We start from the raw sequence: 17,948 nt of genomic DNA on the forward strand, positions 1-17,948 counted from the left end.
AGTTAAAAGGGACCACTAGGCGGTCAGGGGTGGAAAGACTCGGGAGAGGAGTGGGAATTTTAACCCCTTGTTCCTTCCAAAGTCACTCTGCTTCGTTTAGTAGGACGGGTCAGGAGAGGCCGACCAACAGCCCTGTCACGACATGGACAATACATACTGGCAGTTTTGCCTCTTGTCAGTCACGTGAAGCTTTTAAGCGACTGCTTCGTTCTGGGTGTAAACCAAAAAAGTGGTTATTCACACCCCAAAGTGATAAACGCCTAAGATAACCTCATCCTAAAATGTATTACTTTCATTTACGGGAATAAAGGTCCAATAATACAAACTTCTTAGTGGCACAATTTCACATATTTTGGGCAACGTTAGCATACAAACAGTATTTAAATAAAAATAAGTGCGTCCAAACATGAAATTCTCTAACTATACCACACTTCGTGTATCCCAAATGGCAGTTTTCTGACGAGAGCTGTAATTCAAATTAAAAATTATCATGTACACCTTTCCCCCAGAGGGAAAAGAGGTAATAAACCCAGGGGACTCTCCAGACCCGTCTCCTACCCCATCCCCTATTCATTACATAAGATAACTCATCTGGAAGCATAAATCTAACATTGATGCAAATAAGATGCAAGAAGCAGTCTCTGATGTTACAATTTGCAGACTCCAAAGTCCAATCATGATGGAGTTTACTACTTCCGTCAGTCGTTTACTCTGTGTTTATGCTAAAATAACAAAACGAGACAACAAATGAGGCTAGTGTGGCATCAAGTCATTGTAAACCCAGCGAAACCAGTACAACTATAGTTATGACATTCATTTGGATGATTTACCAGTCATCCCAAACTCCCCTCCCCAACCCTTTACAGAAAAAAAAGGCAACCATCTTTTTAAGTGATAACACACATTCTGCGAGTAAAAACAGTCGAAACCAACCCCTTCCCCGTTAAAAGAGCGCGCCGAAAGAAGGTCGACCGCACCCCTTCCCACCAGGCTTCTCTGCATTACCAAAACCTCCCTGCTGGCGAAGGCCGGTTTGGCTTACCGTAGAAAGCTATTCTGAAGGCGGCTGATATATTTATTCCCTTTCAAAAATTAAAATTCAAGGCATGATAGTGCAAGAGGTAAGTTTTGATTTGAGAACATTATTTGTAGACTAACTGTGCTTAGTTACTACATCCCAATTTATTGTCTTAAAGAAAATACGGCAACAAAAGCTACAAGATCTCTATAAATTCCATTTTGCCTAAATTTACCAGTACATCCATGAACCTCATCGGTATTAGTACAACTTGATTATCCTAATGATTCCATTATAAAACTTGCAAAATGTATCACGAGGTGAATAAACCATCTAGTGCAAGTCTTCTACATACTGCGAGCACAGTAATCCTGTGTAGTTCATTTCCTCCAGGTCAAATCCCCAAAATCTCTCAGGAACAACTATGAAAAAACAGTGTCGTGGATTTTTTCCCCCCATATCAAATCTGAGAAGTTTGAGTGTTCCTGGAATTGCCGTCGGGATGTGCGGAAGGTCGTGAATCCCTTGTCTGTGAGTATTCACTGTCAGATGACTCCGTGGGTTCGAGCAAGTTTTCATAATCACTGTCTTCTGATTCATCAACATTGTCACCGACCGCTCTTTGGGAAGATGCCGTGGACGCCCCATTCCCAGAATATTTCAATCCTGCGTTTGTGGAAACGTAACTGGAAGAGCCTACTGCCTGAGGTCGAGGCATTAAAACGCTGCTTTCCAGGAGCCCGTGACCGACAGTACTTTCGTGACTGGTCGCACTGAAATCGGAATACGGAGGGGGAGGATCAGAGACATCCGAATCCTCAAGCGTGCAGCCTTCCACAGCAAACCCGGTGTAGGACATCCGTGGCACAAACAGAGGTTCCAAGTTATCCGTTGGCATTTGCCTGCTTAAAATCGCTTGCTGCATTCCTACAAAAAGCAAAGGACACCGGTGTGCTTAATGCTTACTTCGCAACGCGCTTCACGTACACCTAGGTGTAACGTACCACCCCCGCCAGCCCCGCGCTGCTCTCTCCTCGGTTCTGGGTTGTGGTGATTAACCGTTCACCCCTGGCATCGCCTTCCAACTCCAGCACCAGATCTTCTCCCCTCGGCCTCCACTACTCATCTTTGGCAACTCCCATTTTCACACTGATGGCTACAGGAGACACTACCGCAAAGATCGATCATCTCCGAGCTTGACAAAGAACATCTTCCCTAAATTTAGCAGTGCACCCATGAACTTGTCATGATTAGCACAAGTCCCGTGAGAAGCTGCTGGAAGCTCCCCCATGTCCGACAGAGCGAATGCCAGCTGTCCCAAGACGGACCGGCCGCTGGACGAGGCCATATACGATAGGTAAATATAAATATCATCACGCACGACGAGCGCTCAGCTGTTAAGAACCAGGGAAGTTTAAGCTTGGTGTGTACTGTAATGGTTAAGACTACAACCAGAACACCCTGATTTTGAACATCACAGTTTAAGAAATGGGGAAAAACTCTACAAAAGACAAGGTCTCGATATCGTGACCTAAGAGGAAAGACTGAAATAACTGGGATAACTACAGAAGAGTGAGGGAACAGTTTAAGTCTTCAAAGGCACACCAGAGGCTGCTGTGGACGGGTAAGCCAAAGGCAGCTTAAACTGAGTACGACACATCAGACACGAGTCAAAACTCCCTTGTAGGAAGGTTTGTTGAGTATCGGGATAGACTTCAGTTTCTGGCTGGTTTCTAACGAGTTGGTAACCCCCAGCCATCTGTCAGAATTGACAGGGGTGTATTTAAAGCTGCCTCACAGCCTGCTGATTGACAAAATGTTATCAGCCCCACTTCCCGTTGCACCAGGCTTCTGGAAAAAGCAAAATCAGAGCCCAATAGTTCCTCCTTTTCAGGTCAAGGAGGTATTTCTTCAGTAAAAGTGCACATTCCCTCGAGTGTCTGAGGAATGGGCTACGTAACAGAGCCTGCGGTACGAGAACTGTGGTGGGAGATGTCCTGGCACCTGGGAAGAGCACTCACTACACCCTACGACATGCCACCGCGTGCAGAGAATTGTTCCAGTTATCCAGCAAGCAGAGGCTCCACTGACTTTCATGCTACAGCGCTGAAGTCATAGCCTGCTCCCCGAAACCTTGCGAGAGCAAGCGGCTTTCTCGCAACGCCACCGCAGGAATTTGCCTCAAATGCTGCCTTTCCTCCAGCTCAGAGAAGGATGAACTGCAACGCCAAACTCACTAAACCCAAGGAGATTCTCCCAATACTGAGAAAGCAAGAGAACAGGCGGCCAGCTGCAGCACTTAGCTCCTCACATCTAAAAATACTAGAGAGATACAAGCTGCCTGTTTTCTCGTTTCAGGCCTTTCACATGATTATCTGCTCTGGCATAAATTTTCAGCCCGGCCTTTGCATCTCGCTGATAGTATCTAGAGGCTGACACCGACTGCTCGTCCTCATCCTCCCCCGTCTTTCGCCAGATGGGCCGGGATGAGCTCCAGTCACACGGAATACCCGTCTCTCCTCCTCGTTTGCTCGCGTAGTAGCGGCGCCCTGGCTGTTTCAGCTGCAGCAAAGCAGGAAACAGCAGTGACTCACGCCACTTCCACCCTTCAAATGGTCTGTGGCTGATGCTGGCTCTTCACTTTATCTCTCAGGCTCAGAGAAGGAAGAACCTGTGCTGAGAGACCAAAATCTGCTCTAAAACGCCCATGTGATACGGCGCCTTGTTGCCTGGAGAAAAAACACACTCAGTCACAGCAGCAGAGGGGCCTATTGCCAAATTTAGGGGTGTTAACCCATCCAAGTGATGTTATAGTCTCTGACACAGCTTTAGATAGTCAGATACGCAAACACTACAAACCATTTTGTCACTAAAAATCACAACACTTCGTTATTTTTTAAATTTCAAAACATGGAAAAAAGAGGTAGTGTTTGCTGAAATAGAATCATAGAATCACAGACCGGTTAGGGTTGGAAGGGACCTTAAAGATCATCTAGTTCCAACCCCCCTGCCATGGGCAGGGACACCTTCCATAGACCAGGTTGCTCAATGCCTCATCCAGCCTGGCCTTGAAATACGTAATCTGCTTACAAATTATTACTATTTTTCAATATTACTTCCCATTTGCCTATTTACTGTTCCTACTCTCTATCTTCAGTCTTCCCTTACACCCACAAATTAAATTAGGTCAGCAGTGTCTCCTTGGAAGGATCCAGGCTCTTCACAAAACCCATCTGCTGCTAAGCGAAAGCCTCCCAAAGCCGCGCTGAATTTTTAGGAAGGAGAGAGCGTAGCCACCAGCCAAGTATGCTCACACAACAGGTCTCATTCAGAAAATCAGAGCTGCAGAAAAAGATGAACATGCACCTATTGGTTTTCCCTACCAACCCTGAATGTGTACTACGACAATTGGTACTATTAATACAGAACCAACTACTAAAGCTGTAGATTTTTAATGGGACCTATTTGCACTTAAATCCAATCAACTCAATACTACTACAGGTCTTAAGCACAGCAGAAGTGTAATTTCTGCACTCGGAGCTTCCCTGGAAAGAGAAGGCTTGCATTGCCTTAAGTCAGCGCATTACCTGATCCAGCTTCCCCAAGATGAACCCACCCCCAACACGCTGCGAGAAGGACAGTATTTCAGTAGCTTCATGGAATTAAAACTAGTACAGATTGAAATTCATATTTCAGGTACCACATCATCACTGACAGGCAGGCAAATTCCAACAATACTCCACACTTAAATAGTTTCTTCCACTTTCTAGCAGGTACTCCTGCATACAGGAACGACTTCAAACGGGATTTTGGGGAGGATTTAGTTTGATGTTGAAAAGTGATTATTTCAGTGCTGATCGTGTGCCCCACTCAGGCAAAAATGCCGACTAAAGGAGGATGCAGTAAGTGTGAAATGGGAGAGGAGGATAAAAATATAGATGGTTTCTTCCAAGTAAGTTGTGAAAAACCTGATACATCCCTAAAAGCTGCAAAGTAAAACCAAAAAACATCTCTACAACCCTTCAGATGCAGTATTCATCACTTCAGCACTCATCTTCCTTCACCCAGCATGTCTAGTGTCCAGTAGTACAACCTAACTGGTGCTGGGCTTGTAGTGGGGCAGGGCTGGGAAGTGGGAAAGGCAGTAAGGATTTCAAAAGGCCACGGATAGCTACTGGCCTGTAAGCACAGTTCCCTCTCTCCGTGTGATACTTCAAAAGGAATTGTGCCAGTGGTTAGATTTGCTTTTTCCATCCTTGGCTTTGCTCCACATTTCCTTTCCTGCAATCGATCTTTTCCCATGTTGTTTCCAGAACTGACTTTCTTGTTCTTTCTCTACAGCTCTGTCTCTCTCCGAGGTGTTTGCTAATGCTGGATGACTCCTACAGAAACACCTGCAGTACACAACCTTTTGCAGTTCAGGTATCATTCAACATAAATCCATCCTATCCCCTTCCCTACGGGATGTTTTCTTTCTTTTGCTATGAGCTCTCAGCAGTACAACTCAAAACAATTCAACAAAACGTTCTGTCCTTACAGCATCGGCGTCTGAAACAAAAAAAAAAATTAAAGGGCAACTTACTTATTTCTTGTTCTTTTTCATTTTTCTTTTGTGCGATTTGCCTTTTTAACTTGTTCACATCAGCTTGAAAAGATTCAACAACACGTTCGCTTTTTTCTACATCTATACACACTGCCTAGGAGAAAAACATAAGATATGCTAAGATTGGGATAAAAATACAGGAAAGACTTCCATGACATGAATAAACATGAATAGGACATGAAGAAACATGAATAAAGCCCCTACCAGACACGAAGCATTAGAAGCACAAAGCTAAGAGCAGGAGTTAACTATATCCAAGTGTAATACTGACCCTGAAGGCTGTTCTCTTTACCGGCTGTTGCCAGTTCCCAACTGCTGCACGGCAGGAAAAGCATTTCCAAATAATTCATCGTTACAGGAAGACTTGCAGTAAGTTCCAAAGTTAGCTATTCCTATTCGTGGAGGAGACCTGACATTTTTTTCATTTTAAATACGCTGTTGTTAGCACAACAATGGTACTAGAGTAGCATGATTTTAAGATGTTGCATAAAGGCGTTACTTTTTGTACTAGAGCAAATAGAAATTGGGGAAAGAAACAGCTGAATGGAGACAACTGCCCCAAGCTGATCTCCTAACTGATACATCTCTAAAACTAAACAAGACCCATGGATTTTTTTCAACAAGATTTTCCTATACTGGTTAGGAAATGAAGGTGACCTTTCCATAAAAGGATCTGGATAATGATTTCTTTTTTAATCTAAACATTGAATCATAGAGTCAGAAGGGTTTGGGTTGGAAAGGACCTTAAAGGCCATCCAGTCCCACCCCCTGCCATGGGCAGGGACACCTTCCACCAGACCAGGTTGCTCCAAGCCTCATCCAGCCTGGCCTTGGGCACTTCCAGGGATGGGGCATCCACAGCTTCTCTGGACAATCTGTGTTTTATTGGATGTTGCTTACTCCTTCAGAAATTAAGTATTGGTCATGATGGTGAAATACAACCAGTTCTGAAGAGTACACAGCTCAAAGCACTGGTGAGTCTTACACCACGTCATCAGCCACTTTCTGCTTCTCCTCCAGAAGGCTCATGGTAGCGATTTTATCTAGAGTTGAAAACCACTACGCTTTCAGTTCTGTACCTAAGTTTTAGAAGTTTATAAAGTTTTAACTCCTCCCCATCTCCCCAAATAACAGGTGAATAATTCAAATACACATCTCAGCTGCTTGACCAGAAAACTTCTCTCCCGCCCTGTAACATTCTCTGTGAAAAGTTCACTTTAAAGACAAAAGTTAGCTAACACCCGAGTTAGTTTCAAACTCTGTAAACAACGCACAGCAGCATGATTTACACGGTGAGATATGACTGTCACACTTTTAACAGGTAGGAAGACAACTCCCTGATGATGCTACATCTCCCGTTTTTCCAGACACTAATTCCAATGGCAAGAACACAAAAGGATATACGCGCTCTTGGCAAAACCAGTGCTACAGGGCAATGCCGTTAGCCAATGGGATAGACCTCTAAAAATAAATTCCCCTGCCTCCGGAAGCGGGCAGGGAAGGAGCCTGTCTTCCCGACGGGAGCTGCCCACCCCACAAGACAGTCAGAAAGTAGCAACTTCCACCCAGAAACAGCAGTTCCGTGCGAGCAGGGTCAGGGGGCGGCTGGAGCCACGACTGCCTCGCTCCCTGTGCCAACGAGCAAAGGTGAACGGGAGCAGTCACCAATCCCTCCAGGGCAGGCGTTAGGGGAAAGCCTGGCAACACGCTAGGACTACAGCACAACTCGCAGATGCTCCCGGGGCAGCACAGCTACGCTGCCCTCCACGTGGGACAAGCTGAGGTTTAGGAGACCTGACACACAAGGCACTTTCAGATGCTTTGCCACGTTTGGAGCAGAACTCACTCGTGCTCTACGTGAAACATTCACAAGTTTTAACTAACAGATGGAGCTCTTCGCTGCACGCCACATACCAAGAGCCAGGAGTCATTTTTAAACTCACACAGGCAAGCCTTTAAACCTGTGCAAATCCCTACGGCACATGCTCTCAAAAATAGCTAAAGTCTCCCAGAAATCACTGAATGTTAAATTGCTCTTACTTGCAGACAAGAACTGATGCCACTTGTATCAACCCCACTTACAGCAGCCACCGCAAACGCACGCGACAAACAATATTGGAGAAAGTCAGACTTTTTATTCCCTACAGTTTGTAACAAGTCGTTGATGAGCTCTGAAAACCTCCATCCGCCCTCCTGGTTTAAGCAAAGGACGAACAAAAGATGCCATATACATTCTGATACATAATAAGTAAAGTTACCTGTACTTTTTCCTGGAGTGCATTATAAACCTGATATATAGCCCTGATGTCCTTCATCACTCCATCTTTGTCAAAAAAATCAGTACTAGAAAAGAAAAGTAGAAATAATTAGAGATGACAACACAGGTTTCTGGCTCATGCTGTCTCAGAGTTGCTTTTAAACCAGTTTTTTTTTTTAAACTGTATTTTTAAAATGCTCTTCATTTTATATTGCTGAAGACATACTTTACTGTCCAAAGCCAAAATTTGGACATCAGCACATTCAATACCAAAATTCCTTCTGGAACAACCAAGTCCCATTTGAATGAGATTAACCTTGTGCAGAAATCTTTAAGCTTGTAGAATTTCACTGTAACAAAAGAGCTACTTTGTATTTAGAGCGTTTAAATAAAATTACTTAAAATCCAACAAGACTTCAACGCTTCCAAACCAGAGTTCAAGTTTTAAGGCAAGCTTGAGCACAAAATTCCTTGCAGGAGGGAAATAATTAAGTAAGAATCCTCCAGCCAGGAGGCCACAGCACCAACTGGCCATACTAACTCCGCTTTCCTGATCAGTGCACCCAGTTCCCTTTGTTTTTCTTAAAAATTTGATTCTGAGCAGAAAAAGTGCCTTCACTAGAACTACATTTCTCCCGCTCGAAATGCCTCTCTGTACTATTCTTTAGAAGGTAAACACTGTAGAGCTTGATGACTGTACTTCATTTGCGAAGGAAAAATCCTTACCCGTGTTCCTTAATAACTTTGGCATAATTCTGAGAAGTATTTGGCACTGAAGACACTTTGTATTCCTGTTGGCTAGTGTTGCCTAGATTAGGAATAGTAAGCGACACCCTTTGATTATACCTGTGGAGAAAGTTTAGAAAGACGACTTAGTTCACATTCAAAAGATGATTTACAACAGCCTTGATATTATCCCACCTCTCTAATGAGCACAACGCCGCTGATTTTAAATCTTCTGGGTTAGGTTTATAATAAACACTGCTAAATATTAGAAGTTGTGTTCAAAATGAACACACGATCACAAATTCCCTTGAAATGGGCCTCGTAGAGCCTGTTAACGGTGCCTTCAAGCTACCACAGACACAAGAAGGGCAAAGGTACATTTGGGTCTATTATAAAGAGACATGGAACTGACATCTGATTTCTCTTAAAATATATTGGTTTTGCTGCAAGAAGATTTAAAGACTGTGAGGAGCTTTTGCTCACTCCAAAACTGTAATTTATAAATTACTCGCACAGGGAGAAAAACTGCCACAATCACTAACAATTGTCCACCAAGACATGATTTGGCAAACACAAAGCCTGGTTAACGTGTAATTGTACAAACTTCAAAATAATTTAAAGATTAGCAATAATTAAAAAAAAAAAATAGAAAGAGGACCAGTTCATATACAGAGATTGTTTACCTTCGGTTTGGTCTAAAAAGCACGTATTCTAAAGCATGTGTGGAGTTATTTGCAGTGGAAATGAAGCTGAAGAGAAGGAAGACAAGATCAGGCACTCCAAGAATGTGTGTCAGCTGTTTATGAATGATGTGCTCTCTGTATGACATTTGCTGTTGAGTGTTTCTCCTAAATCTGTACCACCCGATAACGTTCTGTAATCAAGTCAGAAAAACAGAGCATTAACGGAGAGATTCCTATTTACCTTCTGATGACAAAGCTGCTAACACTGTGGTATCGTGTGAATCAGCCAACAGCCCTATAACAACATCAGACTGAATTACTAGAGACTTGCACCTATTAAATAACCTGAAACAAGCAACATCCTGTTACGACATGACTATAAATTGCTCCACCTTATTGTACTACCAACGCCCCGTGTGTCCTCAGCACCATTCAAGATCCCACCTGCAATGCACTTTGATTGTTTAACTTCAGCCACAAACCTTGCCGCATCTTCCAGTTACCAGACTCGAGCTGTTTTCAAACACGGCAGATGTGGGTTTTCTTTAGCCTCAGTATTTCAACTGCCTGTTCACTTGCATTGATTTGTGAGACGTTTCCAGTGCTTCACAAACATATCTGCAAATTCGTGTCTGTTCACGAGACATATGGGACTAATCTGCTGTGTACAGCGATAAAATTATCTCCTTGTGTGTTTAATTGTGAGAGATTTGTATGCACATCAGGTAATATCCGTTCTAATTCAACGATTATTGTGACTATAACACGCATTAAACTCCTTTACTTCATGTAAACTACCATTTAATGTAGGAGATTAATGAAGAAGGGCACATGATTAACTATTTGGTTTAGGAAGAGTCCCAGGAACAGGCACGAACACGCAGTGATGCATTAAGACTGCATGCATATATTCAGCAGAATAAAGCAGATTTTGAACATTAAAAATGACTCCCATGTAAAAAAAATATTGGAAGTATTGTTTTTAACTTTTGACAGTAAATGCGTACAAATACTTAGGCTGAATGTACTAAAATGCGCTTATTTGATAACAAAAGAGAATACAAGATTGCCTTGGTTCCCAGGCAGCAGTATTTCTTTCCTTTTTTGTCATGATGACAATTAATGTTATTGAATCTGTGGTGCTTTACAATGGCACTTGCAAGTTTTAATTTCTCCCGTTTTGGCTCCTTTCTCTCCACAGATAAAGCATCTTGACAGTCTCCCTGCAAGGCAGGTCCTAACAAAATAAAACTCAACTGAAAACTACTGGGAAACGAGCATTTTTAAATTATGTTTTGTGCCTTGTCTCCTGAAGGGGAACTTAATATGCTCCACAGTGTTCTAGAGTAGGGTTATGGAGTTACAGAATTCGGGATCCGAGACTGGAAACTCACTCCATCATCCGCATAAAGATGCCTGCATATATAAACATACACACAAAGCACCTAGGCACTAAGCATAAATACATTAGCATACACAGAGGAGTTTATTTTGAGAGGATTTGCTGGAAGAAAAAAGGACAAGGAAAAGTATATTACAGTGATCACTGTTGCAGAAGCTGCACAAATTTAGGACTTGCTTCCCTAAAGATCCCTCCTCTACTTACGCCTTGCCTGTAAGCAAGAGTCCACCATGCAGGTGGGTAAGACTGCAAGTTCAATTAGCAGGTGAGCAACTGTCAGCACACACTGTGCGTAACGATGATCAGTTCACACAGCTGGCATTCTTACTCAGGCCAGAGGAGGGAAAGTCACCTGTAGAGGACAGAAATCCTCAAAGCCTGACAGGTCATGCCTTGACAGTTAGGTCTGCTACCAGGGAAATGCAATCTGAGCTCTACGAGCAGCCGGGATGACACTCTGCTACCAGGGAAATGCAATCTGAGCTCTACGAGCAGCCGGGATGACACCGGTTTGCTGCTGCTTTGTAAAATTAAGTCAAATGAGCAAAAAGGTCTTGTTTTAAGCACCCCTACCTTGTAGTAGCTTTGGCACTAACTGAATTCATGTACTGGTGATGCCTTTCTGCTCGGACTAACAAGCTCCAGGGCTGACAGAACCTGAACCACGTCAGTCAGTCATCCATCCCCTCGGCAGAGCAAGCTGGTGGGTTTGCTTCGCTACGGAAGGAACCACACCTTCAGCTCTGCTCCTCGATGTATCAGATCAGGAGAACATCTGCAGCAATTATCCCATAATTAGAAAGATCATGCGCTATGAGTATGGAATGAGATGAGAGACTGAAAAAAGGTTTGACTCTTCTCCAAAAAACTACGGAAATTTAATCTTCTCAATACTAGTTGTGCTACTAACAACATATGCGTGGTATACACAATATCTCATCTGTGATAACATCTGACATAACTACCTTCTGATACAACAGTTTTTCCAGTTTAAAACCGACTGCAAAAATTGCAATTACGAGGCTGTATCACCACAACTCTGTGAAATGAGCTCAGTAGAACAGACTCAGATCAGCTACGTTTGTGTTGGTTTCAGCAGCAGAGTACAGAGTCATTACGCCACGTTTAGCTCAGAAATTTGAGTGCGTTAATACCAGCCCTTCACTTTGAGACCTAAACTTAAATCCTTTGGATTTCTTCAGGGAATGTAGACATTGCCCCCAGTTTAAACACCACAAACCCACCAACTTCTGTAGAGGATAAGCCTCGGATCAAAACAAACCATCAGAAAGAAAATATTTCTTCTAGTTAACTACCTTTTGTTTGTTTTCCAACACCACTCAAATGGCTAGAACAGAAGGAAAAGATAGAAAACTTACTTTTCTTCGGTCTTTAAGAATCCTGTCCAAACTCTCCTCATTAACCTTGCCTGCATAGTCATAAAAGCTTGAACCAAAAAGGAAGAGAGAAAGGTAGGTACACAGTTCACACACACATTAGACAAAGTAAATGATTTATACTCTGCGTGTTCTTCAAACAGATGGCATTCTGTACAACACACAGCAACTGCTACACCACCCGTCAGTATTCACAACGTTCCTTAAGCTATCCCGCTTGGGAGCTGTATGGACACAGTTAGGAGCTTTGGCTGACTGTAGAGCTCATAGAGGCAGTTGCTCAGAGGAAGACGGAGAACATATAGATTAGATGCGTAAGAGTAGCTGGTATGAAAACTCCAACCACTTCTAAACCACTAGTAATGAAATACAAGATGCCTGTAATCATTAGTTTTAAAATGCTTTCATTGCACACACGAGTCTGTATGCCCAGTATTTCACTGCCAGCCCCTACAACAAGGAGCACGTACATCAATGGACTGTGCAATTTGATTTCAACTGGCATTCGGTAAAACCCTGCTGGGAGACTAAGAGGCCAACCTAGCGAAGAAGAAAGAAAAGCTGGGCCATTTTACATGCAACTACAGATCAATTCCTTGAGCTCCAGCCCTGCCATTAGACTCACATGACTGGACCCTTGAAGTCAAAACAGTTAGACTGAGGTTGGCAAGAATCCAATGTATCATGGTCTTCCTATACAGCTCTGCTTACAGAACTGAGGCCCAAACCCTGACATGGTGTTACTTGGAGGACCCAACAGCTTTAAGAATTTATAAATCTATCTACACAGACAGGTTTATAAATTCAAGTCGATCACACTTCATGATAAAAGGAAAACATTTGGAATCGGATTCCTCCTTGACTTACCTGCCAAGTCCTTAGTCTCTTTTCAAGAGCTGATATCACTAACACCTAAAGCAGTGCAGGAAAACACTCTGTTTTAGAGGTCTGTGATCTCAACTCTTGTGCGTGGGGGTAAAAAAAACCACAACACAATCCCCAGCTCATTACTTGGCTGGTAAATAAGGGTGGAAATAAAATTTGATTCAAGATGCAAGTTATTGTGAATATTAAGACTAGAACTAATTACTAATTTGAGATACTACATAATATTTACATAACTGTTTCAATTCATGTGCAGAATATTCATACATTCCTGTAAGTAGCAGATAGTCAATTCTTTCTGTGCTTTCTGAGATTAATTTTCTTATGGGACAAGAAGCTAGTAAGGAATAAAACACCTTCATTTGAAAACTGCACAGAGAGAAAAATCAGTCCTTTTAAAACCCTTGTTCTTACTCAGTTCCCAGCACCGGAACCAAAATGTACTCAGTATCAGCAGCACCAGCTTAGGAGAATCCAGGGTGGATGAGCAATAGGCCTCCCCAGACTGGCTACACTTCAGCCAAAAGGATAAGCTGGAATGCCCAAAACCAGCATTCGCTGCCACTAAGGGAACCGAGAAACCAACAGCACGCCCTGGTACTGATAAAAGCCATGGGAGCTGTGTGAGTTTCCCGTGCTCTGGAGTAAATTAATCCATCAGTTTTCTTGTGCAGAAAGCACGCAGTGAAATACAGGCTCCTTCCCCCTCCTCCATCAGCTCAGTTACTAACAACCAATTTCTCGACTGGGGGGAAGCAGTGAACGTGATCCGTTTCGATATGCGCTGCACAAAGCATCCCTAGGAATTACAGTCTGTCCTAGACACTGGGATATTATCCTGATGTGTAGAGTCTCTAGCATTTAAATCACTGGGTTAAGAGTACCCTCTCTGTAACTACCAGATAGCAAGTGATAGACTGCAGCTTTTCTCTCTAATGTAGCCAACGTCAATCATACCATCTAAGGTACTGTGTCTTCTCAGTCGGCTGGAAATCTCTAAATAAAGACGAGATTAATGGGGAATTCCTTCTAAAAAGAATTTCTAGACAGCAATTTAGAAGCCATCACTGTGTAACATGTGAAGACTATAGAGAAAGGCTACATATAAATAGATGGAAGTTGCTAAATAGAATGTATTAGAATTAAAATTCTGGAGTAAAGGAGATCAGAAGGGAAAAATAACTAATAAGCTGAAAGCTTCGGAATAATTAGTTGATGCAAGTCAGTACAACTAATCACAAAAGAAACTTGTTAATTCAGCAAGTTAAAGTTAGGCCATACAAGGTGTCCTGTGACCCACCAGGTCCAAGCAGAGTTAACCTAAGACTATAATAATTTAAATTGATTTTGACATCCAATCTAATTATCAGTGATATGATTTGATCTGACTGGTATCCCACCTCCACTGTGTGATGTTCAGATTCAGAGAGACAAAGAAATAAGCCTGAGCAGCTACCTCAGCACACTTTTCACCGCAATATTTTATATTAAGGTGCTACTAAAACTAAACTCAGACTGTCCTTGTCATGGTTGGTGCCATTTATATGCATTTCTGTAATACCAACAGATGAGCAAACAAGGCAAACATTGGCAGGAACATCTGAAATGCTAACATATTTCAGTGAGCTACCCATTTTTATACCCTGCAGCCAACACAGGAAAACAGAAAATGCTTACCTAAAGAGTTTTGAACAAGGCTCATGGTTATGGATTTCTGAAACAACAACAAAAAGAGAGAGACATCTGTCCAGCTGTTCAAGGTAAAGAGAAATTACAGTGTCACATCACAGTTACTGAGCAAATAAACATTTGTCAGATCATACACTGCCCTTAATGTCTCAACACGACCCACTGATACAGCACCATGCCCTGAAAAGCAACTTCTCATCCCGATCTGCCGTGTTCCAGGGGAAAATACTTGACCAGGAAGCGAGACAGGCGCTTGCTCAGATACGCACAGACATACCTGAGCCTCAAATACACACTTTTGATACACTTCTATGGTTGTAATCTCCTTACAAAGGCATTTCCTTTTTGATACACCTTTGCACAAGTTTACTTGCTTTCATACACGCTGTTTATTACAGCAGCAATGAACAAAAACAAAAGGGAGGGGGCAGGGAATCACTGGAATGTTATACATTGGAGTATTTCAGCAGGCAAGGCAACTAGATCTGTGATGAGAAAAGAGGTCAAATGCCACTCCAGAACAGTTAGATGCAATTTATAATTCTGTTGTATGAAGTGTTATAAAGTCACAGCAGTATTTCTGTTTCACTGAAGAGGCTGTAATAAGTGTTAAGGTGCTTATTTAAGCAGCAAAGGTTCTAACATGTCAGTAATCTTGGAGAATAGCGAGAGAAGTGCAAAAATCCAATCCACATTCTCTAACACCAAGCACAACCTACATTTTGCTGTGTTCAGTATTTCTTTAAAGTTCTCCTCTACTCTGACTTTTTACCAAATACAACTTAGCGTTTATTTGTATTATTAAACCCTGATCACATAACTTTTGTCTGAAACTGTATCTGCTCAGCCTGAACAGCACTTATGTAGCAACAGCATTTCAAACTCCGACATCAGAATCCCGCTGGCGTGTTTAGCAACAACTTTGTTTAGACTCTTCCTTCCTGGAGAGTGAGTCACCACCTGCTCCTGATCACAATCTCAGCAGTCAGAACCAGATCAGAATTCCCAAGAACATAACACATCAGCATATTTAGCCAAGCCACTATCAAAACAAGGCTCCCAACAGCCATGGCTGGTTGTACTTCCTGGGAAACTGCATTTTCACCAGCAAGAACTCCTCACAACGCTGCTGCTAAGAGTTAGTGACTTTAATTGGAATTATTAAAAGTGCATCAACCACACATTTTCACACCAACATACATCAATCTGAGGGAACAATCTGCTAAACAAAGCCAGTAAGCATAATTATTCCAGCCTAGACCAACTCTTTCTGGCAAATATGTTGACTACAACAACTGAATATGTACTCAGTTCTTGGGTTATTATGTTGCTACACAGACTTTGTCTTTTGAAAACCAGGAAGGAACAAGCCTCTTGCTCAGAACACATGAAGCAGCCATCATTCTAATTTTTTTTTTTTTTTTTTTACGCCCCGACTTATATTTTTAATATATATGTAGTTCATACAGTAGATATACACACATACATACTCAGTCACCACCCCTAAGCTTTGAGACAGCAGACAGGTAAGAATGCTAAAACCAGTCTGTGACAATGTGTTGCAAAACTGTCCATCTCAGTTCTGAGTTGAACTGGGAGCTCAAGAGTTAATGTCAATGAACATACATTGAAGTAAACTCTGCTAAACAAAAATCCATATCCAGATGATCTCCAGGGAGAAGTAATTTCCCTTTTCAGAAAATAACTGTAACCAGTAATGTGACCAAAGAGTTATCTAAAAAGGGAATAATTTTTAACGCCACAAACACCTGGTTTATAAAACCAGGCTGAGGCTGCAGCTGGTGATGTTACTGTCAGCAACAACTCAGATCAGTTTCTAGTAATGTCTAGTTTTGTCTGAGCTGACGTCGCCATCAGCTGCCTTCCTTTACACAATAGTTTAACAGTGATTATATACACGCACAAAAAACCCTATGCCTTTGTTTCTTGTAATTTAGCTCAATTAATTAATTGTAACTAATTGACACTTCACACAGCCAATTTATCACCCATTTTTTCTTAGGAACAACCAGACAGAAAACTACTTAAGCCTCTGGATTCTTATATACACAAGCATTGCTACTTTAAGGTGGCAAGTATCTTGAAATGTAATATAATATAGTCAATACTTTCAGAGATATTTAGTTCTGTGTTGGAAATAAGTATCTAGCAGTTTACTCCTAGGTGATGTGGATTACCTAAGCTTTATTCAGATGCTGCTATGTTATCTAGTATCAGACCCAGGAAGCCAGCTACATACAGAATCAGGTTTTTAAAGAAGGTTTATATGTATTTTAACAGCGAGTTATATATATATATATACGCAAAAATAAAGGCATTTTTTCCCAGGGGTTTCCTATTTTCTATGACCCACAGAGCTAAAACATGCAACAGCATCTCACCTGCATATAAAAATATCTAATTCAACCACCAGCACCAAGCAGCTAGATCCTAGATCTTCACGTTTTACACCAACGAATCAGCTGTACAGTAAACACACGATGTGCTTGTGAATGAAGTCTGTTGTTTGACAAGTATTCCTTGGCCAACCTTGCTGTGACAGTTTACGATGTCATCACCTACCAGCCATTCATCCAAACTCTTCCCTGGCAATCTGTTCCCTTTCAGTACTGGTAAATTGAGCAACATGTTTATTTTATTTTGAGCACATGCTGTATTCAGGCAACCATATCAAGCAGGAAAGCCCCTGCAGGACCAAAAACCAAAATAATAATTTCTCCACCGTGAAATGCAGACCAATATCTTCAATGAACTCTCTTTTCTCCACAAAGAGATGTATAAAACCCCCAAATCTAGCCAAGGACTGTTCCCTTTCCTCACACCTCAACCATAAACGCACAAATACCGTAGCAAATGACTGGAAAGACTGGAACATCTTGTGCTGGTCACACAAGTGAAGTAATTCTTAATGAATTGTACGGAAAATTGAAAAACTGGACAGCGTTTCAGAATTTCTTGAAGTGCGATTACTTACCAATCACTTGTAGAAATTCAGTGTTGCTGATCTGTGAATCACTAATGCTAAAGGTCTCCTCTTGTCTCACCTCACCTAGGAGAAATCCTTCCTACGATTTCAAGAGAGAAAAAAAAAGACTGAAAATAGAAAAACACCCACATTATATAATCATTTATTGTAACTTTCTTAGCATTAAGTGGAAGAAATAAACAAAAATTCAGGATTAAAGACACCTCTGAGCTGCAGTGGGTATAACCTGTCCTTAGGTTCACCAAGACCGATCTGATTTACCAACATCCTTTCACGACGCT

General features: G+C 42.0%; 1 protein-coding gene across 1 annotated transcript; it reads right to left on the reverse strand.

Moving 5' to 3' along the window:
* Nucleotides 1–987: 987 nt before the first annotated feature.
* FAM175B (family with sequence similarity 175, member B) lies at nt 988–17,746 on the reverse strand (the record flags this gene model as incomplete). Its single annotated transcript, XM_010154461.1, has 8 exons — nt 988–1,945; nt 5,601–5,715; nt 7,880–7,964; nt 8,605–8,724; nt 9,288–9,478; nt 12,069–12,135; nt 14,649–14,685; nt 17,656–17,746. Coding segments are annotated over 8 exons (1,173 nt in total), but the record flags the coding sequence as incomplete, so codon positions are not given.
* Between the last annotated feature and the right edge of the window lie 202 nt (nt 17,747–17,948).

This window comes from Eurypyga helias, unplaced genomic scaffold (assembly GCF_000690775.1).
Source record: "Eurypyga helias isolate BGI_N326 unplaced genomic scaffold, ASM69077v1 scaffold18236, whole genome shotgun sequence".
NCBI lineage: Eukaryota > Metazoa > Chordata > Aves > Eurypygiformes > Eurypygidae > Eurypyga > Eurypyga helias.